Source organism: Mastigoproctus giganteus, chromosome 12 (genome assembly GCF_048544385.1).
Source record: "Mastigoproctus giganteus isolate SK-2022 chromosome 12, ASM4854438v1, whole genome shotgun sequence".
NCBI classification, from domain to species: Eukaryota; Metazoa; Arthropoda; class Arachnida; order Uropygi; family Thelyphonidae; genus Mastigoproctus; species Mastigoproctus giganteus.
In genome coordinates this window covers 51217473-51242610 of record NC_143586.1, presented here as the reverse complement: position 1 = coordinate 51242610, position 25138 = coordinate 51217473, and the positions used below count along the sequence as shown (strand labels likewise).

The window sequence follows — 25138 nt, the reverse complement described above, 5'->3', positions numbered from 1 at the left end:
TATTATTCATAGTGCATTGTAAGTCTTATTGGTACAATGAATTATTTCAGTCTGTCTTTGCTGCATTTTCCTTCTTTTTTTTTTTTTTTTTTTAAATCAGCTTTTTTGGCCTCTGGTGTACCCATATAATTTCAATGACGTTAAAATTGAATTGGGAAAAAAATTAAACATCAAAAACAAAGTTAATATATGAATATTATTAATTTATAATAATATTAATATTACTTTTAAAAGTAACAGTCTTATCTATTGTACTGTATTTCTGAATGTGTGGTATTTATTATAATTAAAGTATGCTCTCTGAACAAAATATTTTTACTTTTGTAGCACATTTGGTCATTTTATTTAGTTATTGATTGTAAAGTTGATATTTAAATAAAATAAAGTAAAAATTAATAAAGTAAAATGCAGCAAAACTTATTTATACAAATAATTCTTCTGAAAGAAGATTATTCATTTTGTTAGAATGAAATGTCATTGCAACAAAATGATTCATACACCCACAAGAGGTTTGTAGTAATGGGATTTTGCTGTACTTCCTTGAAGCTACCAATATTAAATCACCTTGCAAGATAAATCAATCAGTAAAATACCCTTCTGATTTAGGATGGATTTTAGATACAATTGCCATCTGTTCTTGATTACTGATTTTATGTGTACACACAGAGGAGGGTCCATTAAAGTATTCTCTAAGTTATGTTAATTGTTGCCATGTATTGTGTGGCTTTGTGATTGGTCCAAGTTTGGATTTCATTACATTGATCCCCTTCCCCATCAGTGAATTATCTGTTAATATAGATATAATATAGTTTCATTTTTCATTTTTTTCTTATTTTGCTGCAGGTTTTTCTTCATAGTTTGTGTAATCAGAGCATATTTATTTATAATACAGTGTGTGTCTAATAAATAACACATTAAATAATTAAATTTCACTTTCATTTTTAAATTATTTTATGTTCATAATTAGGTAATTTTAAAGTTTTTTTTTTTGTTGCATAATTTAATATACCATGTATTCTCATTGTTCAAGAATCCAAGCTTGCACGACTGAAAGGAAAAACACGTGAACCGACACCACACACTATACTCTCAACTTTGCAACAAGTTCGTGAAGGTCATATGAGTTATTTGGTAAATGGGAGCAACAATCTCCCTCAAGAACCAAGTTCTTTCTTACCAGAGGCAGAAAATGGGGATCAGGAAGTGTCAGCTTCATACATGGAAGTAAGTAGTTCTTAAAGAAAGTATTCTTAAAGAAAATGTTGAATATCAAATGTATTAATCAGTTACATAATTTTAGCCCACTGGCAGGCATTTGAAATCATATTAGTAGCAGAATGATGCAAGGAAGCAAGTTTATACAGCACCAGCTAAAAAATAAAATAAAAAAATTATGCACTATATTTGCAAATACTTTCTAATAATATGTCTAATCCTTCCACCTAGTGTTGTGTAAGTGGGTACTTGATACAAAGTACCCACTCACACAACACTAGGTGAAAGTTTATTCCAGTGATCAACTGCTCTTTGGCTGAAAGCAATTTCCAGACATCTATCCTGAAATCATCCTTTTCCAGTTTAAAGTTGTCTTATGTGTCATCCAAGAAAAAGTAAAGATGCCATTGATATTTAGTTTACCCAATCCATTTAAAGCCTTAAACATTTCAATTAGGTCTCCTCACAAATGCATAGTTTCCAAATATTGCAATTTAGAGGACTCAAGTGTTTCTTGGTAAGAGACTTGGGTTTTCTAAATCATGCCTATAACTAATATACAAGGGTGGATCATAATTAATGCACAATTACTTACTTGCATGTGCATAAGGAAGGGAGGATTTATGATGTACACTTGTACTACCAATTACTCATTAACACACCTAATATAATTTTTCTAGTCTAAAGATATGGATGGACAAAGTAACAGCTGTTTCCAGCAAAGGTGTGTGATGGAGTTCCCTGTTCAGATCGGGTGATCAGTCAGCCACATCTATCCAAATTTCTGGCAGTCTGTGGTGACCAGACAGTTGATCAAAATAATGTCCAGAGGTGACTGCAATGGTTTCTAAAGCAGTTTCTATAATGAGAAGAGTCACCCACCCTCTATAGTCCTGACCTCACCCTCATCAATTTTTTTTTTGTTTAGTAGACTGAAGACATACATGCATGGTAAAGTGTTTGAGAGTGGTATGGAACTCATTTCTGACATTTAACATTGGGTGTAAATGTCAGTCTCCTGATTTTTACCAAAGTGCTTTCACTGACTGGAAAAAATGCTGGAGAAAATTCAGCAGGTGTGGTGATTTCTTACATTGAATGGTATTTTCACTTTCACAAAGTTGAAAGATTGTATTTTATGTATGTGAAGTATGGTTACAATATCGCAAATAAAGATATTACAGCTTATAGTGCATTACTTATTGAACCACCCTTGTATTAGATATCCAACTGTGTAGCAGTATTTCACCTTATCCAATAGAGATGTCCATAATTTAAGTAACTATGGCAGAAAATTACCTTGGAAAGTATTGAGTTACTGAGTTACAAAAAGAGTGAAGAGAATAGTTTTCTAGTGAAATCAGAGTGAAACAAAAAAAAAAAAAAAACATAATTTTTTGTAATATACAGCCACTCCCCGACTTAGGTAAGGGTTGTGTTCCGTGGAACTCTACATAAGTCGTAATTTCCAAAAATGCTTATGCAGCACTTTCAACTATGCGTGCTGAATTTGATTGAAGCAAAAAAGAAATATTCAGCAAACATGTAAATAGAATTATTTATTAAATTTTTTTATCTCATGAGCAGGAAAAATTACAAAAATTTCAAAATTATAAAATTACAAAAAGAGAGAGGAGACAGGCATAACATCAGCAAGTTTTACTTTTTGAGCATCTTGCCAGAATTAACTCTCCAGCTGATAAGCACACAGCTGTGGAAGTTGAGGGCTGTGGAGATTTAGAAGGGATTTTTTCCACCACATCACAAAATTTCTCTGCAGCTGCAGACTCAGCACTGGCGACTTCACTGCATACTTTAATGTTTTGGAAACCAGTGTTATGCTTGATCCTATTAAACCACCCATTGCTTGCCATTAACTTGGCTTGGGGTTTGCCGTACTTATCCTTAATATCTTCATAAATACTTGTTGCTTTTGCTTAAATGGCCATTGAACTCAGAGGCACTTGCTTCTGAATCTGATTTTCCATCTATATTATTAATAGCTTTTCCATCTTCGATATACCACCTGAACTCTGTTTTGTGATCACTGTTGATCTTAAATACGTTGATCCTTTAATATGTTCTTTTATATGCACACTGTCCTTTAAAACAGTATTCACTGCAGTGAGACCTAATTCCGTGCAATAGATGACAAACTTTGTCCTGCTTTGTACTTTTTAATCATCTTCATTTCTAAATCAATTTTGTTTCGTTTCCTAGCATTGCCAGCACTTGCACTTCCCGTTGGTCCCTTTCTCTTCACCATTGTGATAAGTAAATAGGAACGAAGAGAAGATTCTGAAAATTTATTTGTTTTTTATATGGTTGAAGATTTCAGTGAAGGGGAACTCATTTTACCGTAACGTAAAAACCCACAGAATTTCAGTTATTGGTATTATTGCAAATGCAATAAGGTCGAGTTTACTACCCATTTATAATAGATTGTGCTAACAGAAAAGCCCAATAAACCGGAAAGTGGAAATTGTTTTTATTGTAGTGACCTCCAGAAATGTTTTAGAAAAATATCACAAAGGCGTTCAAAACTGATTCTTATAACAGAACATATGATAATGATGAAAGTGTAGTGCAATTTCCATTATAAAAATGAACTTTTAGAGAGATAAATAGCTTAGTTATGTAGTTAAAATTTCAACTTCCGAGGTCTTGGAACGAATTACCAAAAAAACCAATGCGTTATTGGGTTCGCATTACGATATTTTCACGATACCTCCATTTATTCCTACGGGATGCAAAATACATTTCCATGATTTTTTTTAAGTTTCCACCGGCTGGCAAAAACTTACGTAAAATCAAATTTCTGTAAGTTGAGTATTACGTAAGCCGGGGAGTGCCTGTACAGTACTTCAATTTCCTCTTGAATTGAACACTTACTTCACAGATGATCTTTGATTAATAAAATAAAAGATAGTGATATTTCATTAATTGTATATTTATTAAAGTGATAAAAAAGACAAAAAACAACCTCTTCAAACAACGATTGCTTTCATATGTGCAGTGCCAAATATTTGGCTGCCCCAAAAAGTCAAAATATAATTTAAAATATACAATTTTGTAGCAGTGAGGGAGGGAACAAAATACTGCTTTAGGGCCCCAACTAATTCAAATTCAAATGTGTGAATTTTCCTATCACTGCAATCAGAAGGTTGCATCACCATCAATGAATGTCATCTCAGAATTAAAGATAAATTAAAATTTATTATTAAAGTGCTTAAAATGTCATTTAGATTAACTTTGTTTTATCTATATTATTTTAATATATAGGAAAAAAATATTTATGAAGACCATAGTCACTTGTGACTACAGTCCCCATAACCCCTTTTCCTATAAGGCCTTCTATTCCTGAATTTGACTTTCATGAAGTTTTTTTAGTTCCCTCACTAATGGCAAGGGATTAGTATACTGTATTTCAAACAATGATTATTCGATGATATTGCCAATTTGCCTTAGTCTAATAAATGAATAGAGCAATATATTTTCATTAGGAGAAAATTACCAATTACCCATTAACACACCTAATATAATTTTTCTATATAAGGGAGTGTAAATATAAACTCTTAGCGAGAAACAAAAGGCTGGATCTCATTAAGTTTACTTTCAAGCAGGGTTTATAGCTTACTGAAATAAGATCACTGGAAACTTTTCCCAACCTTATAGGTTCTCTTATGTATTTTAGTTGTTAAGCTAGCTTAAATCAGATCTTTTGCCTTCAATTATTAAATAATTGCGTTTTTAAACTTTATTTTTAATACAATATTAATTTTATTTTATATCTTATTTTAAGCATTAAATGACTGAAGTTATTGCAAAACTATTTATATAAAATGCACAAATATATATTAGATATTGTTTGAGGAATTAATTAACCATGGGTGCATTATTCTTGTGCTTTTCTTAATTCAGTTACTCTTTACTCTTCTTTCTGGTTGCAATGTCTTGATAACAGATACCCAAAGTTGGATCTGAAATGTTGACAAGATTGCATTATTATTTAGTATATTGGGCTCCTTTTGGTAGGAAATAGGTTGTCTTTTGTCTAATTTATACTTTAGGAACTCAATAAACCATTGAAATTGCATAAATAATGTTGGAGTCAAGTTTATAATTTTTTTTAAATTTGAGTATTCATCCACAATACTTTTCACACAGTATATTAATGTGTACTTTTTGTTTTTTTTCTGTCTCCATCAGTAAAAAAAAAAAAAAAAAAAAAAAAAAAAAAATTGTGAAACATGGGACAAAATTTAAAATGAAATCTATGTGTTATTCATTTTGTTTGGTGGTATTTAAATTTTTTTCACAATAAGTGGAAAGAATTAACTATTCTGCAAGTAGACTATAAATTAGTAAATTATTTAAAAATAAAAGTAAACAACAGTAAGCAGACACATACCTAGTAAAGTGTTTATTCATACTAGGTACCTGTTTGCTTATTCCTTTTTTATAATTATTATTTATTATTATTATTTTTTTGTATGTGTGTATTTACCACAAAGGCCATTTTTTAAAATTTAAACAGCTCTAGCTCTGTAACCATTCAGAATCAGACATGTTAATATAAGCTTTTTTCATTGTTTACAGGGCCTGAATTGATTCTGAAAGTATGGTTTATATAAAGGGTGGAGCATGACAGACTGACAATTTAAATTGCTAAAGCTTCATTACAATTCTTTCAGTGAGCAATTTTTAATACAGATTATTTGAGTGCAAAGGCATTTTTATTAGCTACTTTTTTTTAAAAATAGCATCACTTAAGTGTCTCCCTTGCTTGTAAATACATTCTTCAATTCTTTCCATGATATTCTGCATCACACAAACTCTCATGGCATTGTCAGTTGCTTGAATCTTCTCCATGATTCTCTCCTTCATTTCAACAACTATTTGAGGTTTTTTAATATAAGTCTTGCTCTTAAGATGACCACACAAAAAGAAGTCAGATGCAGAAAGTTGATTGGATGTGACCTGGAAAGCCAAGCATAACAAGAAATGATGCAGTCACCAAACAGCTGGTGCAACAAATTAGTTATTACATGTCCTGTGTGAGTAGTTGCCCCAACTTGCTGGAACCACACTAACCATTGATTCTGAAGCTATAGAACCAAAAAACTTTTCAGCATGGATCTATATCAGTCGTCATTTACCATAACAGAATTACTAGAATCATCCTCAAAGAAATATTGACTGTAAATGCCAAATGATGCATGCAATTCCACATCAAACCACAAATTTAGGACTGTTCAGTGGTCTTTCATCAATCTGTTGCATATTTCTGTTCGACCAATACCAAAAGTTCTGTTTATTTACAGCACCACAGAGATGGAAATTTGCCTCATCTGTTATTAAAAGGTTGTTAATTAAATTTGGATTCTGTTGTAACAATCTTTGAAAATCTTGCAAAACCAATGCATTGCTTTATCATGTTCATTCAATTCCTGTGTGAGTGCTATCCTGTAGGGATGAAAATCCAGAAATAAAATTCAGATGAGGGACTGTGTGGAGATTCCTAGCGATTGAGAACATCTCCATGCTGAGTGAGGAGGACTTTATCGAAACACTTTCTCACAGTTGCAACATTTTTTGGCATCCTTATGATCTTTGCATTTCAACTGAACAACGGAACTGGCTTCCTGCCATTGTTATATGATGGTGGGAAACCAGTAATAACAGTATTTCATAAGCAAGTATTTCGTGAAGAGTAACACCTGTATAATTCACACTGAACTTATTGCAAACACTATGCCAAGTTTTAGTCATAGATTTACATTTGGCATAACATTCAACCATAAATGCACATTGTTTCAAACTCCATTTCTCTATGTTTGCACACAACTTAACACTATGTTTGACTGAATGCCTTTGAAGCAGTTAACACATTTTATGTTCCCTCCAGTGCCATCTGCTAGTTCCGAAAGTAGTTGTTACTTTTTGATCCAATAGATCACTGCACTCTGCCCTGTATATATGTATCACTTACAAATGTAGGTTATAAAATATGACTTATTGTAATAAGTATGAAAGGTAAAACAGTACATTGTATGAATTTAGAAATAAAACTAATTTATTGAAAGTCAGAGTTGCCTTTAGAAATAAAGGCTAACTAAAACAACTATATACATTAGTAGATTAATAGAATAATTAAGTAAGAAATATGCATCTTCAAGAGCCCTTAGATTCTTCAAGTTTCAGATAGGCATTCGTGGAGAGAGTTTCTAAAAGCCTGGTCTATACATCAGCCCAAAGTGTCAACGTCAGAAACATTGGCACATTCACCATCCCCCTCCCCTCATTCTGGATTGCCCTCTCTCTTACCTCAGATGCCATCTCAGGAGATACCCGACTCCATACACCACTACCCTGTTATCCTTCCCCTCCTCCCACATCACTTCTACCTGTACCAAATGGTCTCAAGCACTCCAAGAGAGACTTTCAAGACAGCAAGTCAACTGAACCAAGCCCCATCTACTAACACTCAATCCCCATTATCCTGTGAAGATCATTATATATTCAAAACAGACAGGCCAGAGTTAATCAGCATAATGCAGCTTACTCTTGGAGCCATGGTGGTGATGACTATTTGACTACCAAAAACAGTGACTGTTGTTAGCATTAGCTCCCTCAGATGTCTGACACTGATCAGTCAGTCTTCCTCCTGCTACATTTGTTGTTCTTGCCATCAAGTTGTTCTCTGGAGGTAAATAAGCCTTATGGAGTTTTTACCTGGACCCCAATATAATCCCCAAAATTTGCCACCGAAGGTCATGACACTTCAGCCATAACGTGCAGTAATCCTCCACCCCCCACTTTTTAATTACTATATTTAAATATTCTGTTGATGTATACAGTTGTTTTATTTGGCCTGTATTTCTAAAGAAGTTCTACAAATTATTTTATTTCTAAATTCATGCATATAGGTGGTAGATGACTTTCATCAACCGGTGAAATACCACCACTTTGCTTATTGGAGGCTTGAAGTGGTGAAACCCATGTTTAGTCTCTTGAGCAAAGTTTCCGGCATCCCCCTTCCCCCACCATACTTCTCCTTCAACCCATGCACGGTACTAAGTACTATAGGTTTTTGATACCTTTCGTGTTTGGGGTTTTCATAAAAAAAAAAAAAAAAAAAATATAAATGAATTTAGAAATAAAAATCTCCATGCCAAGCAAGGACTTTATTGAAACAAGTCTCTCACAGCTGTAACATTTTATATATTTCTTTATACTTCTTGCATGTTATATGCATATAGAATGTAGAAAATTGCCATTCAACTTGGGTGATTCAACCAACACTATGTGTTGGTTGATTTTGTATAATATAAGACATTCTTATACAGTAGACTTTCAGAATAATGGCACCTTCAGGGATTCAAGGTGCTGTTATTTTGATTTTTCCATTATCTAGAAAGTTTTATTTTTAATACATTTAATGCAGAAATTATGAGGCTAAATAAGAAATAGATTATAATGCAATTTTATTAACTGCACATAAAAAAACGTAAACATGTTGACAGTCCAGTGTTATATTCTGCCATTAATACACTCTTGCTTATGCCCCATTCTATTTTCGTTATTGTATCAAGTTTATACCACTGTGCTACCACGCAGGCAGTAGCACAGTGGTATTAGTAGAGGCATTTGATGCAAGAAAGCAAGCTTATGCAGCATCAGCCAAAAAAAAACAAAAAAAACCACTTCCACTTCACCCCTCTGTTTGTTCAAAATACCTGTCCAGCTGAGCCTTAAACTTATTTAGGCTATCAACTTCCACGACAAGGGATGGCAAGCTTATGCAGCATCAGCCAAAAAAGTCTGTTCCACCAACCAACCACCCGCTGGCTAAAGGCAAATTTCCGCACGTCTATCCTACATCTGTCTTTCCTCAATTTGAATTTATGCCCTCTCAGGTGATTATTCTGAGCGAGAGGAAGAATCCCATCAGCATTGGGCATGCTCAAACCATTCAAGGCTTTATACACCTCTATCAGATCACCTTGCTTGTGCCTAGTCTCCAGACACTGGAATTTGCAAAACTTAAGCCTTTCTTCGTAAGAGCACCCCTTTGTTCCATTCACTAATCTTGTTGCCCTTCTCTGTACTCGTTCCAGCAGCTCTACATCCTTCTTGAAATGAGGCCTCCAGACCTGTATACAGTACTCTAGGTGTGGCCTGACCATTGCCTTATACAAGGGAATAATCACTTCCTTATCCCTGCTAGAAAAATTCCTATATATCATTGACAATACACCATGAGCTACTCTTGCAGCCTGTCTGCACTGCTCAGAGAACTTCATATCTGCCTGCACAACCACCCCCAGGTCCCTTTCATTCTCTACCACTGTCAGTGTAGTACCACAGAGTTGATATGTTGCTCTGGGGTTGCTGTTTCCCATGTGTATAGTCACCGTCCTCCCCACACTGGTTGGAAAAGGCCCGGGTTCAAATCCCGTCAATGACACAAGGAACTTATGGGCTTTTTTCACTCCATGGCTGAGTTGGTCTCGGGCATAGACAGCAAGGTTTTTCATCCTGCAAAACAGGAAAATCGTCCAGAGAACACACACAATTTACAGACAATACATATGGGTATAAGAATTAACTTTCCAGGTGACTCTAATTTAATAGTTTGGATTATATCAAGTTTGTCACTAAGCTTTAATGTTTTTCTTCTCTGTATGAGGTTTATTAACTTTAGGAGCCATAGTGAGGAGTTTTTATGTTAAATTAAATGTAAAACAGTGATATAATTCATCACGAATTATCAGTGATCAATATAGAATTCACTTTCAAAATGGTGAATGTGAACAAATACAGTAATCACGTGACCTTGCATTTTTCGTTTTTTGGCACTGCAAGATATCTGCACTGTATGTAAACATCCAATCTCAATGTGCCATTAGCTTGGATGTTCCGCTGTTTGGGATGCCATTATTTCGACAGTCTACTGTATTATACAAAGATCCATATGTAGACCACCTTAGCACTAAAATCACAAATCTGTCCTAATGGGTAGGATAGGAATTTAATTTGGAAGGTCAAGATTTTTCAGTGCCATGGGAATAAAGCTGCTCCATTGCAATAAATGCTTTCACATACATGGTATGATCAAGGGTAGAGAAGAAGGCATAATGTATTTTATTTAATACTATATGTATTACATTCTTTCCTGCAGTTCTTCCATTAGTAGACACTAATTTATTTCCTCATATTGTTGCTGCTGAATGCAGTGAGAATTGTGCTTTGTGTAACACACTTGTGTGTTTTTGTCTTTGCAGAAAAAATCCCTTCAGACTAATATTGCACCTTTTTTTTTTTTTTTTATTTTTTTTATTTTTTGGTAGTTGTTGGCGCATCGGCTTCTGTGGCCATAGTGCACCTCCCAAGGTTTTTACAGTACTTTGATCCAAGCCCGAGGCGGGATTCGAACCTGCGACCTTTGGGTTGCCAGGCAGGCACTTTACCTACCTGGCTAGCCCGGCCAGCATTTGCACCTTAAAGTTAGTGTAATAGGTATATATAACTGGTCCTCTTTTGTTGACATTTTATTCATAAATTATCTGAAAAACTCAGTATGTGAGTTTTCATGTGTTACTGGTGCTCTTCTAATTAAACCTACAAGCTAACTTAGTTTTTTATGCCCCTTCTCCATTAGTTCAGTTTGTCTATCTGCCAGTTTAGCACTAAGGTAGTAATTCAGCTACACTGATTAAGCTTTTGTAGTTACAGTTGCTGCTCCTCCATATTTTGTGGAAAATGCCTTGTTTTGTGATCCAGTGTGAGCTCTAGACAGGAACTTTTTTTAATATATGTTGTCACTTGAGAGCTGTTGTTGTTGTTGTTGTTGTTGTTATTTGGTTTTTAGGAGCATTAGCAACTAAGGCCATATTGCTCCGGGATATGCGGTGGTCATTTCCTGACCTTTCCGCATCCTCCGTATTTGGTGGTGACGGGCTCGAACCCCGGTCTAATCAAGAAACATGTGCTACGCACTACTGCTCCTTCCCACCTGGCTACGGAGGCGCCCACTTGAGAGCATGGCACTTACCATGACCCTCAGTTAAGTAGGGTTTCGAATGTCTCTTGTGTTAAAAACACTGAAGTGCAGATTCTGAACTTGATGGCAGGCAGTAAATGGTTTCTTTTGGACCTAGTTAATATGTAGTTTTTTTTTTCTGTTGTTGTTTAACCACACTTCAGCAGGACTCAGAACAACACATTGTATCAACATGCAGTAATCAGGTAAGCTGAAGGGTGCTATATGAAATATTGCATGTCCACTTTCTGGTTTTTATGAAATTAATCGTGCTCTGACTGTTCCCCCCCCCCCCACATTATCTTTTGTACTCACAAAAATCAATACTAGAGGTACTAAAAATTTGAAGATAAGTATTTTAAATAATACAAGTTCTTACCATCAGTTTTTCAGTTGAATATTTTACAATACTTAGTTCCTGATGATCACCAGTCTCAGTTCACTACTAGCAGTACTGCAATTACTGCTCATTGTGGGTTTCACAACACCTCTATTCTTACGATATTTGCATGATATAAACTTTAAATGCTGCTTACATTCAGTAAGATTAATATATACACATGTTTTGATTTACAGAGGCGATTATTTCCAGAGAAAAATGCATTGACGCTTGAAGAACTACAACATTTATTGGAAGCAGATGTACTAGCTAAAAATACTGCAGAAATGATATCACAGAATTCTGAAAATAGTTCTATAGAGAGGTAATCAGTAAATAAATGTATATAGATCCAACTTATAATTTTTGATTACGATGTTATTGATGGCTATATGTATTAAATTTGAAAATATGATACTGTGTACCTTTTCACTCTATTTGAGTTAAAGTTACTAGTCACATTATGGTCACTATATCTGAAAATAGTCTGTAATAGGACCTGTTCATTCTGAAATACACAGCTAGATCTGCTTGTCAGCATGCTTAATCCACTCCCAACCCCAGGAAATTTTTTTTTCAGAAATTGTCAAAAAATTTCTTAGTAACTTATTTAAGAATAAGCTTAATATTCAGTTTTACATTGAATAATACACATGAAATATTCGATATGAAAAACAGCAAAAAAGGGGGAGTGGGGATGTATTAAAAGTTGCCGTTGATAAAAGAAATCTGTGTAGTTTTTGTGTGGCAACCCTGATTTTAGTTCAGCTGCTTCTCTCCCTCCAGAATCTATATGCATTCTTATAGAAGAACAGGCTCTCATAGGTTAAGAACCCAAATGACAATAGCATAAAATGAATTTTACTAGCCTAGTTGAGGCTTAATTGTCTAGATGAGAGAAAAAGAGAGAATGACAGCAGTGGACCATGGGCTGCATTTTGTCCTCAAATATTTGTTGCAAATCCAGGTGTTTTACAGGTTCATAGTGTTAGAACTAGAACTGGTAGCTGTGGTTACCTAGCTAGAAGTGCCACTGCCAGTCATTTTGACTGGAACACATTAACAGTGAATAAACCTTGTAAAAAAACTTCATATGTAACAGTAGAAGACAACCCAGTTAATTTCATGTTGAAGCAGTTATTATAACTCCTTTGGGGACGAGAGTAGCCTTGTGCAGGCGAAGTTTTTACGGCTGAGGAACATAGAGAAATTTTTTCTGTTTTATTAACTTAAATTGGCTTGAATTGGCATATTAACTTATTTTCTAGAGTAGCTTTATATTCCTAATTACTATACTTAGTTTAAAGTTTAACTTAGATAGAGATTTTGTAGGTTATTACTTAGTATCGGTAAGGATATCCAATCCATGTGTTTTACAAATTTTGCAGAGCCGGCGAATTGGAAGTTTTTTAACCATATTTAGCCACTTTATTGACCAATTGTTATATTAAATTATTTTCTATAAGTAGCTTATTATAGACCTAGTCAAGATCCTTGGTTTATTCTGAATTGAGACAGCAAGATTTTGGAAGTTAATTAATACTTAAGTGTTCGTAGATTTACCGTTCGTAGCTTGCTGCCATTGTTATACGATACGACGTTATATCCCGAACTAAATAGCGTTAGCTTAGTATAGTATAGTATATAATATTATCAATTAATCAGTAATTTATTAATCTTGTTGAACTTCATTGTCAATTAAATTGTACTTTAATTAAATACATATAATGACTTAGATTTTACGAACGTAACATAATTAATTAATACATAACTTGATACGGAACTTATATAAAGAAACTCAAAGATAATACTTGACACTTAAAAAATATATATAGATATATAGTGTTACAACTGCGTTGGGATACAAGTTTAGGGTTATAATTTTGTACTGAAATTGAAATTTTATTGAAATTGAATCGGAATCATGACTCAGACCAGAACAGCAAAGCAAAAGGCTCAAGCTAAATGGAGTGCTGTGGCTGAGGGGAGAACTAAGGGGAGGCAGTTGCCCTCTGAATCACAGCCTTTTAAAATGCACTGCTTGCTTGATGTTTGTGGAGCAATCAGGTATGGGACATGATATTGCCAAGGGGGATGTCTTTGTGTGTGCATGCGATGTAAGGAGTGTGAGGAAATGAGGCGACAACTCAGCGTTGTTATGGGCCTATGTGAGAGCTTGAAGGACAGGGTGGATGCCCTCGAAGGATCTAAATTGAGGGGCCCATTAAGCTCTTAGCTGCCTGTAACAGAGAAGAAAAATGCATGGGATGCATATAAATTATCAAGCGATTCAGAAGCCTATGGCAGATATAAGCTAGTCTGTAATCAGGTCACAAATGAGGTTAGGCAGGCGAAGGCAGATTATGAGACGTCCTTGGCAAAAGATGCTAAGAAAAACAGCAAGGATTTCTTTACTTATATAAACTCTAAAAGGAAGGGGATGAATCTGATTGGTCCACTTGACATCGATGGTTCTTGTTCAACTGTTGATGATCCTGCTCAGATAGCAAACAAACTGAATGAGTATTTTGCATCTACATTCACACATGAGGAATTATTAAGGTTTGAAAATGGCAGAAGGTTATCAAATTGTAGCAGGATACTTATTGATTTTGTAATAACTGAAAGCAAAGTGGAGGAGAATTTGTTGAAGTTAAACATAAGAAAAGCACCTGGGGTGGATGGGATCTATCCAGTTATATTAAAGGAGGCGGCAAAGCAACTAAGCAAACCCTTAGCCATAATTATGAAAGCATCCTTGGACTCAGGGGAGGTTCCCACGGACTGGAGATGTGCAAATGTATTCCCAATTCACAAAGGGGGATCGAAGGGTGACACGAGTAATTACAGACCAGTTAGTTTAACTTCTGTTCGGGGTAAAATAATGGAGTCACTGGTTAAAGATGCATTACAGGATCATCTAGACAAGACTGCAGCAATAATTCAGACACAGCATGGGTTTGTTAAGGGAAAGTCTTGTCTGACAAATTTGATAGGATATTATGATGTGGTTACAAAGGAACTGGATGCAAAAAATAATTTTGATATCATATATTTGGATTTCAGGAAAGCTTTTGACACTGTTGCGCATGGAAGACTATTGTACAAATTGGAGCAGAATGGTATTAAGGGTAAGTTGCTACAATGGATAAAAGGATGGTTAAGTGGGAGAAGACAGAGGGTGGTAATCAATGGGTGCTGCTCTTCGTGGACTAATGTTATTAGTGGAGTCCCACAGGGTTCGGTGTTAGGTCCACTCTTGTTTTGTATATTTATCAATGATATTGATGAAGGTATATCGGGCTTAATGTCGAAGTTTGCAGATGATACAAAGGTTGGCAGGGTTGTGAATGACAGTAATGGCAGTGTGCTACTGCAACAGGATCTAGATAATTTGGGCAGATGGGCTAAGAAGTGGCAACTGAAGTTTAACCTTGACAAATGCAAAGTACTGCATATGGGTAGAAGTAACCCCAGAGAAACATACCAACTGTATGGTACTACACTTAAGGTGGTAGAAAATGAACAAGACCTGGGAGTAATTGTGCAGTCAGATATGAAGTTTTCTGAGCAATGCAGACAGGCTGCCGGGGCAGGTCATGGGGTTTTGTCAATGATATATAGGAATTTTGCTAGCAGGGAGAAGGAGGTGATTGTCCCTCTGTATAAGGCAATAGTCAGGCCACGCCTTGAGTGCTGCGTACAGGTCTGGAGGCCTCATTTTAGGAAGGATGTAGATTTACTTGAGTGTGTACAGAGAAGGGCAACAAGACTGGTAAGGGGAATGCAGGGATCCTCTTACCAAGAGAGGCTTAAGTTCTGCAAATTACAGTGGCTGGAGACTAGGCACCTGCGCGGTGATCTGATTGAGGTATATAAGGCCTTGAATGGGTTGAGCACGCTGAATTCTGATGGGATTCTTCCACTTGTTCAGATTACGAACCTACGGGGGGCATAAATTCAAATTAAGAAAAGACAGATGTAGAATAGATATGCGGAAATTTGCCTTTAGCCAGCGGGTTGTTAATTGCTGGAACAAACTTCCATCTGTCGTTGTGGAAGTTGACAGGTTAAATAAATTTAAGGAGGAACTGGACAGGCATTTGGAGGAAATGGTGTGATTTTTTTTTTTTTTTCTTTTTTTGGCTGATGCTGCATAAGCTCATACACTTACTTTTTTTCATCACATGCCACTACTACTACTACTACTTGATCATCACGCAACACAGCGGCAACCCCCAAGACAGAATGTGCTGTTCCCACAGGAACTAGTAGTTGTTGGTGACTCGATTGTCAGGGAAACGGGGAACATGCTATGTAAAAAGGATAGGTGGAACAGGACCAGGGTATGTCTGCCATGGGCAAAGGTTTATGACGTTATAGAGCAGATATCATCAAAAGCCGTGAATTAGGGTTGAATTTGAAAGTGTCTGCAATTCTATCCAGACACGATAGGAGGGAGCATATGATGAGCGCCCTGTTGATCAATTCGGCCCTGGAAAGATTGTGCAAGGCTCAAGGGGTAGAATTTTTTTCAGCCTGGTCTGTACTTGTTAACAGGAGAGACTGCTTCTACAGGGATGGGATACACTTAAATAGAAAGGGTGAAAGAATATTTGCTGATGCTATCGAGGCAGTGTTAGATGGGTTGGAAAACTGCTAGCTTGGGGGGAAACAAGGACTAATAGATTAACAGTAGCCACTGGCAAAGGTGAAATTGATTCTTGCGCTGCTTCTATTGGAATGAGTAGCAGCCTGGAAAATAAGATGCAGGGTATTTCAGAGACTGCTGGGAGTCATTGCAGTATAAGTAAACACGTTGGTTGTGTTTACTTGTACAGGAACAGGTGCATGTATACTTGCATGTACACCAATGCTTGGAGTTTGGTAAATAAATTTGATGAATTTGAGGTATTGCTCAGAACATCAAAGGCAGATATTGTTGGGATATCAGAGATGTGGTGTCACACAGATATAAGGAATGCAGAACTGAAATTTGGGGAGTTCAATGCGTACAGGAAGGATAGACAAGATAGGAAGGGAGGAGGGGTTATACTATTAGTTAAGAAACACATAAAATGCAAGTAAGTGAAGCCAGTCGACATCGCTGGACAGTGCAGTGTCGAGTCAGTTTGGTGTGACATAAGCATTGGGAGATCAAAATTGAGAGTAGGAGTGTGTTATAGGCCTAATGACTCTGATGAGTATAATAAGGAACTGTACAGGGAAATAGAGTGGGCCAGTAAATCAGAGTCTTATAATGGGGGATTTTAATATCCCAGATGTTGACTGGAATTTGTGGTTTGGTCACTCACACACTAGCAAGGCTTTTGTGGATTTATTGGGTGATTGTTTTCTACATCAGCATGTTCGGGAGGCAACTAGAGGGAGTAATACTCTTGATCTGATTATCAGTAGTGATTCTTCATGCATTAAGAATCTGCAGATAAAGGAACCACTAGGTGGTAGTGATCACAGTGTGCTGAAGTGGGATTTACTCAAAGAGGTAACTACCATCAGGGGTAAAGGGAAGGGTTTTTGCTTTCTTAAAGGTGACTACGGTGGTCTGAGACAGTATTTAAATTCTATACGGTGGGACAAACTGACGATGTTACCAACAGCAAATTCAAAATGGGAAGCATTCAAAGAAATTATCTTGGAAGCTACTAGGTTTTACATACCAACTAAGAAATATTGTTCAAGGTTTAGGCCTAAATGGGTGTCATATGAACTAATGAGACATGTGACAGAGAAGGAAAATGAATGGGATACATATAAATTAATGGGTAACATCGAAGCCTAGGATAGATATAAGCTGGTCTGTAACCAAGTCACAAAGGATATTAGGCAGGCAAAGGCAGATTATGAGAAATCCTTGGCAAAGGATGCAAAGAAAAACAACAAAGAGTTCTTTACCAATGTAAACTCTAGAAGGAAAAGGATGAATCAGATTGGTTCACTGGATATTGATGGTTCAACTGTTGATGATCCTGCTCAGGTGGCTAACAAACTAAATGAGTATTTCGCATCTACATTCACCCATGAGGAGTTATTCAGGGAGGGAAATGCCTGAGGTGAGTTAAACTCTAGCAGTGAGCTGGAACATTTTGTAATAACTGAGAGAAAAGTGGAGGAGAAATTGTTGAAGATAAGCATAAAAAAGGCACCCGGGGTGGATGGGATCTATCCAGTTATATTAAAGGAGGCAGCAAAGGAAGTAAGCAAATCCTTAGCCATAATGGTTTGCTTACAGGAATTCCATACAACAATTTTTCTAGCAGGGATAAGGAGGTGATTATCCCCTTATATAAGGCAATGGTCAGGCCACACCTTGAGTACTCTATACAGGTCTGGAGACCTCATTTTAAGAAGGGTGTAGAGCTGTTGGAATGAGTACAGAGAAGGGCAACAAGATTAGTTAATGTAACAAAGGGTTGCTCTTACAAAGAAAGGCTTAAATTTTGCAAATTACAGTGTCTGGAGACTAGGCACCTGTGTGGTGATCTGATTGAGATATATAAAGCCTTGAATGGTTTGAGCATGCCCAATTCTGATGGAATTCTTCCTCTTGGTCAGAATAATCATTTGAGAGGGCATAAATTCAAATTGAGGAAAGACAGATGTAGGATAGATGTGCGGAAGTTTGCCTTTAGCCAGCAGGTGGTTGGTTGGTGGAACAGACTTCCATCCTTTGTTATGGAAGTTGATAGCCTAAATAAATTTAAGGCTGAGCTGGACAAGTACTTGGAATGAATGGAGGGGTGAAATGGGAACGTGTTTTTTTTTTTTTTTTTTGCTGCATAAGCTTGCTTTCTTGCATCATATGCCTCTACTAATGCTAATGCTAACTTCAAAAAATGTAAGCATTAAATATAGAAAACCAACAAAATATTATTAGATGATTTTACGCTTCCTGTAATAAAATTATTCCCTCTCCCCCATCAGTGCAGCAAACTTCCCACAATTTTCTGAAATTTTGGTCAGATGTTTTAATTTTATGGAATTTTTTTTCATTCACTCTTGCTGATTTGTCCACAGACCAATTACTGTATTGTCACATTTGAATACTTCTCTACTAGCTCTTGTGTTAGTTGCTGACCCTCCCTTTGATCTTTTTTCCTGTAAATTATATGAGGTGTCATCAAAAAGTTCAGGGAACTGAAGTAACATTTGGGAAATCAAGTTTATCAGCTATTTAGCTAAATTTCCTTCAAAATAATCTCTTTGGTGCTTCAGAAAGTGCTTGATCATTTGGTGGAATTTCATCTTTATCTAACGATGGAAACCATTTAAGTGATACTTACTATTAGATGTGGGTCCTTTATCTCTTCAACAGTATTAAGAACTGCAAGAGATATGTTGGTACCTAAAGTGCATTTAGTAATTTTCTGTGTCTGAACATTTACCAGGCACTGAATGTTCACCAACAGTGTCATTTCCACTTTCTGATTCTGTATTTTGTTCTTGAATTTTAGGTTGACATTTGATGTTATGTATCAGAAACTGAGATTGCAAGTTATTTTTGCAGGTTGCCTTCTGATAATGTCTCTGATTCTTCCAGGTACTACAATATTTCTTCAAGTATTTGAACACATTGTTAGACTCACTTAGTAATATACTAAATCAGTAACAAAATCAAAGTGATTGAAAACATTGCTTTGATGTTTATATGTAGTTGCCAAACTTTCATGTCAAATTTTTAAATTATTTTTAAAATTATATGTTGATATTTTATTGAAAATCATAAAATTACTGGTAAAATCATAAAAATACCTAGGAACAGAACTGAAAAATTAAAAATGGTCAAAAATTTAGTGTTAAGTATATATGAAAATAATGGTAAATGGTGAACTTTAAAGGAGATACACTTAATTTTATAAAATTTCGATAAAATTTGTAAATTACTGAATCTTCACAAGTATGGCTAGTCAGGAGAGTTGACTGTTTTTCCTCACAGAGACAATATGTAAAAATATTTAATATTTCATTTCATATTAATATTCCTTTCATTTTGTCACACTTGTATGGCAATATAAAATGCTGCCATATAAGTGTGGCTGGACTTAACTGAGATCTACTCGGTCACAGTGGTGAGCAAAAGGAGTGTGGGAACTTGGCCACAGAAATGATTATTCAATTACATCACTTCATAATTTAAATTTAAATTTTATTTCATTATGGTTAATATAACAAATTCAATTTCTCATCAAGATCTCTAAAATTATGTCTTTGTCAATGGAAAACTTGATGAGATAGCAGACAAACATTTTTCAAGGATGGTTTTGATAATATATAATGGAACTCCCAGACTTATGTAATACTCGACTTAAGCAAATTTGACTTTATGTAAGGTTTTGCCGGCCGGTGCAAACTGAAAAAAATATGGAAACGTATTTTGCATCTGTAGGGATAAATGGATGAAAATATCGTAATGTGAACCCAATAACATAGTTTTTTTTTTTGTAATTTGTTCCAAGTCCTTGAAAATTGAAAATTTCGCTATATTACTAAGCTATTTATCTCTCTTTAATGGAAATAATGGTCATATTTATAATGGAAATTGCACTACACTTTTATTGTTATCATATGTTCCCATTATAAGAATCAATTTTGAACTTTGTGATATTTTTCTAAAGCACATTTCTGGAGGTTTTTTTTTTTTTTTTTTTTTTTTTTTTTGGTAGTTGTTGGCGCATAGGCTTCTGTGGCCATAATGCACCTCCCAAGGTTTTTGCAGTACATTGATCCAAGCCCAAGGCGGGAATCGAACCCGCCACCTTTGGGTTGCCAGGCAGGCACTTTACCCACCCGGCTAGCCCGGTCGGCTTTCTGGAGGTTACACCAAAAAACAATAAAAACAATATGCACTTTCTGGTTTATTGGACTTCTGTTAGCACAATCTATTGTAAACGGGTACTAAACTCGACCTTATTGCATTTGCGATAATCCCGATAACTGGAATTCTGTGGGTTTTTACATTATGGTATTATGGTGAAATGTGTTCCCCTTCACTGAAATCTTCAATCATATAAAACCAAATTTTCAGAAACTTCTCTTCATTCCTATTTACGTATTACAATGATAAAAGGAAAAGGACCGATGGAAAGTGCAAGTGCTGGCAGTGCCAGGAAACGAAACACAATTGATTTAGAAATGAAGATGAAAATGATTAAAAAGTACGAAGCAGGATAAAGTTTGTCATCTATTGCAAGGGAATTAGGTCTCACTGCTTCAACACTGAATACTGTTTTATTAAAGGACAGTGCACGTATAAAAGAATGTGTCAAAGGATCAACACATTTAAGATCAACAGTGATCACAAAACAGCGTTCAGGTGCTATATCGAAGATGGAAAAGCTATTAATAATATGGATGGAAAATCAGATTCAGAAGCAAGTGCCTCTGAGTTCAATGGCCATTTAAGCAAAAGCAACAAGTACTTATGAAGATATTAAGGATAAGTACGGCAAACCCCAAGCCAAGTTCATGGCAAGTAACGGATGGTTTAATAGGTTCAAGCAGTGCACTGGTTTCCAAAACATTAATAAAGTATGTGGCAAAGTCACCAGTGCCGATACCGCAGCTGCAGGGAAATTTTGTGATGTATTGGAAAAAATTATTGATGAAGGTGGCTATTCAATGCAGCAAATTTTTAATGTTGATGAGACTGCTCTGTATTAGAAAAAAATACCGGATCGAACATACATTGCCAAAGAGGAAAAGACAGTGCCAGGTTTCAAGGCTTCAAGAGATAGGGCCACACTCTTGCTTGGCGCTAAAGCAGCAGGAGATTACAGATTAATACCACTGCTTGTGTACCATACTGGAAATCCTCGTGCATTTAAGGGCATCAATAAAGTCACCCTACCCGTGTATTTCCAATCGGAGCATGGATAATCTCTCTTTCAGGATTGGTTTAAATGCTGCTTCATTCCCAAGGTTTAAAAATATTGTAAAGACAACAATGTCCCTTTCAAGATTTTGCTTCTATTAGATAATGCTCCTGGACATCCTATGCATCTAGATGATTTCAATTTGAACGTGAGAGTCATATTTCTACCGCCAAACACGACTTCACTCATCCAACCTATGGATCAGGGTGTTATTTCGAATTTAAAAGCATACTATTTACGCACAACATTTGCTCAGGCATTGTCTGCAGTAGACGGTGAGAAAAATTTTACATTAAGAAACTTTTGGAAATCTTACAATATTTACCATGCTATCTTAAACATTAATAAGGCCTGGGCAGAAATTAGTAAAAGTTGTTTAAATGGTTCATGGAAGAAAATATGCCCATGGCACGTAAAAGGCTTTGAAGGGTTTGAAAAAGATGCATTATATGAAAAGTTTACAGAAAAGATTGTAAAGGTTGTAGAGCTACTTCAGTTGGAGGTTGTTGCCAAAGATGTGGAGGAGTTAATAGAGGAAGAAGAGAAGGAATTATCTACAAAGAACTTATTGACTTGCAGGCAGCAATAGTGAAAGAAGAAAATGCCGACGAAGCTCAAGATGAAACAAGTGAGGAGCCGAGACGCTTCATTACCAGAGAGATGGCAATGGCATTTTGTAAATTGCATTGGTAATGGCGAGGTTTGAGAAGATGGATCCTGACCGCGAATGATTCTTAAAAGTTAACAGAGGGGTGAATGATATGCTTGCTTGCTACAAAGAAATCTATGATGAAAAGAAGAAAAAAACCCACCATCCAGTCATCCATTAATATGTTCTTTTGTAAAGTTCAGCGGCCAACCCCATCTAAATCTCCACACCCCTTAACCTCCACAGCAACGTACTTATCAGCTGAAGACATTGATTCTCACAAAGATGCTTGAGAGGTAAAACTTATTGATGTTATGCCCGTCTCCTCTCTTTTTTTGTAATTTTATAATTTTGAAAATTTTTAAATTGCATGCTTTTGTAATTTTTCCTGCGCATGAGATAAAAAATTGAATAAATACAATAAATAATTCTATTCACATGTTCGTCAAACATTTCTTTTTTGATTCAATCAATTCAGTGAGCACAGTTGCGAGTGCTGCACAAGCACGAGGGAAATTCCAACTTACGTAGAGTTCCGCGGAACGCAACCCTTACGTTAATCACAGAGAGGCTGTAATAGATTTTGTTTATATCCATTTTTGATTTGTAATATAAGGAATTCAGTTAATTTTTCATGTTTTTTTTTTTTTTTTTTTTTTTTTTTTTAACTTTGTTACTCTTTACACACAAATGTTGGATTTTTTCTTTCACTAGGTAATGGATGTGGCATGTATGGTTACCAGGCAGATCTTATGAAGAAAATGAATACATGCGCATTAATGTGTTTTATTGTAACAAGATGTATTATATATGTATAGAACTAAATTATCCAAAATATGGAAATTGTATATAGTTGTTCTTATTATTTTGCTTATTAACTTGCAAACTTGCAATTATAGATGCAAATCAGGAACTGTTAAAATCTTCTGTGTATTAAAAGAAATGAATAAATCATTAACTTGGGAATTTTATTCAGTAGTAATATATTACATTACTGGTTCTCAACCAGTGAGTTTTATCCCTCTTCCCCCCCCCCTCCAAGAGAAATGTTGAGGATATCCTTAGAGAGTATCCTTGCATTAACAGTGCTAGTTTTTATTTTGGTCAAAAAGAGGTTGCCAGAAATAGAATACCAGAATACATCTGAATGATAAATATTTGACTGCTAACTATGCTAATTATGGTCCAAGTAAAAATGCCTTTCAAAAGTTGCTCTAATCAGCAAAGATCTTTTAAAACAGGTAGGAAACAATAAAGCAACTATATCCCTGAAGTTCAGATGTATTCTAAATTAAAAAAAACAAGACTTAAATCATTTCTGCAATACTTATCATTCATATCTTGTGAGATAGAGTGAAATATTCTTCCTTTCTCTTTCTCTCTATTGCAGATAAAAACATGATATTTTATTGAATGGGTATGAGTAAATCTTGAGATAGCTATTTGATATATAGATTTAACCCATGTTATTTTATATTGTGTATACATTTCTGTGAAACAGCCCGTTAAGGACAAGTAAATCTACCTGAGATATAAAAACAGATTAAACTTCTTAAATGAGCAATTTTAGATTTTTTGTCAAGTTGTGTTCAGTTTAAAGAAAGTTATATTTTTATATAGGATTTTTTTCTTTGAAGTTTTAAGAAAACAAAATGTAAACATTATATTTCTTTATATGAGGTGTAATAAAGTAGTTCAGGGACTTGGTATCTTGAAACTGCAGCATTACAGCAGTTGCAACATGTCTGACACTCATCTAGACATAGTAATGAGTGAATTACACTCATTACTATGTCTTCTGCTAAAATCTTCTGTGTGTTAAAAAAATTAATCATTAATTTGGAAGCCTTATTCAGTTATATTTTGATCTTATATATTCTTTTAGCAGCATGTTGTGCAGATATATAAAGAACTGGAAATTGGTGAACTAATGAGCACTTAAACCTGCTTGGAGTGTAATCTGCCTTTAATTTCTAAAGAATTACAGATTATTCTCAGATGTTTCGTGGTATAGAAAGTACTATCACAGAATGTCTCGGAATAATCTGTAATTCTTTAAGGAATTAAAGGCAGATTACACTGCACACAGGTTTAAGTGTTCATTATTTCAAATATTTCCAGTTGCAATATGAGAACCCCCCCCCCACCCAGGAGAAATCTTGGTTGATATCCCTCAAGATTTCTCCTCTGGGAGAAACAATGTATACAGCACAATATGGTCTAAATTCCCAAAACCCTACAATAACAACCTGTTTTATCTGCAATCAGTCTGAATTAGCATGCATTGAAGAGGTATTATGCATTTCATTGCATTTTAAAATGTGTAATTTTACTGAAAAACAAATTTTGCGTCAGATTTTGTTTTAACCCTTTACCCAAGCACGTTGGTGGTAAAAATACTTCAGTTTGAAAATATCTTTTAAAGTGACGTCATCTGAATTTTAGTTTTTCTTCAACCATTAGTTTTCTGATGACATTGCATTAACCTATACATTAGTCATTCTACTATGTAGCATGAGGCTCTTGCCCTAAAATACTCTATAGTCTATACTACTGCACACCACCAGGCATCATATTATGGAGTTATACTTCATAACTGGGTTGTCACTATTGCAACACTAGGGTACCTGTCCACCTACTGATGAGAAGCCATTATGTTTTGGAATGGTGCTATATGGATGATAGTATCCGCTGAGAATAAGTAACATTAGTCTTTTCCACTGGTGAAGTGTTACTTATTTGAGGAAGTACAATACCGTGGCAACTTGTTGTGAAGGTATTCACAATATGAGATATAATTAAAACGATGCCAGTTCAATTTCTTTAGCAGATGGCTACGAATTAAACTGATGTCATTGCACTGATTCATTATTTCAAGTACTTCCTATACTTGAGTTTTCCTTCATTATTGGTTTCACTTTTGACCTGTATCATTAATTGTTTTGTTATTGAAGAAG

The 25138-nt window shown here is 35.3% G+C and overlaps 1 protein-coding gene across 1 annotated transcript in view; it reads left to right on the top strand.

Moving 5' to 3' along the window:
- LOC150077049 (coiled-coil domain-containing protein 32) overlaps positions 1–23139 on the top strand; it is a 25679-nt gene extending 2540 nt beyond the window's left edge. The window contains exons 2-4 of the mRNA XM_090386293.1: positions 1031–1224; positions 11837–11964; positions 22896–23139. Of these exons, the coding sequence (XP_090242419.1) occupies positions 1031–1224; positions 11837–11964; positions 22896–22899 (326 nt within the window). The 3' untranslated portion in view covers positions 22900–23139. The remainder of the gene's footprint in view (positions 1–1030; positions 1225–11836; positions 11965–22895) is intronic.
- The last annotated feature ends 1999 nt before the right edge of the window (positions 23140–25138 follow it).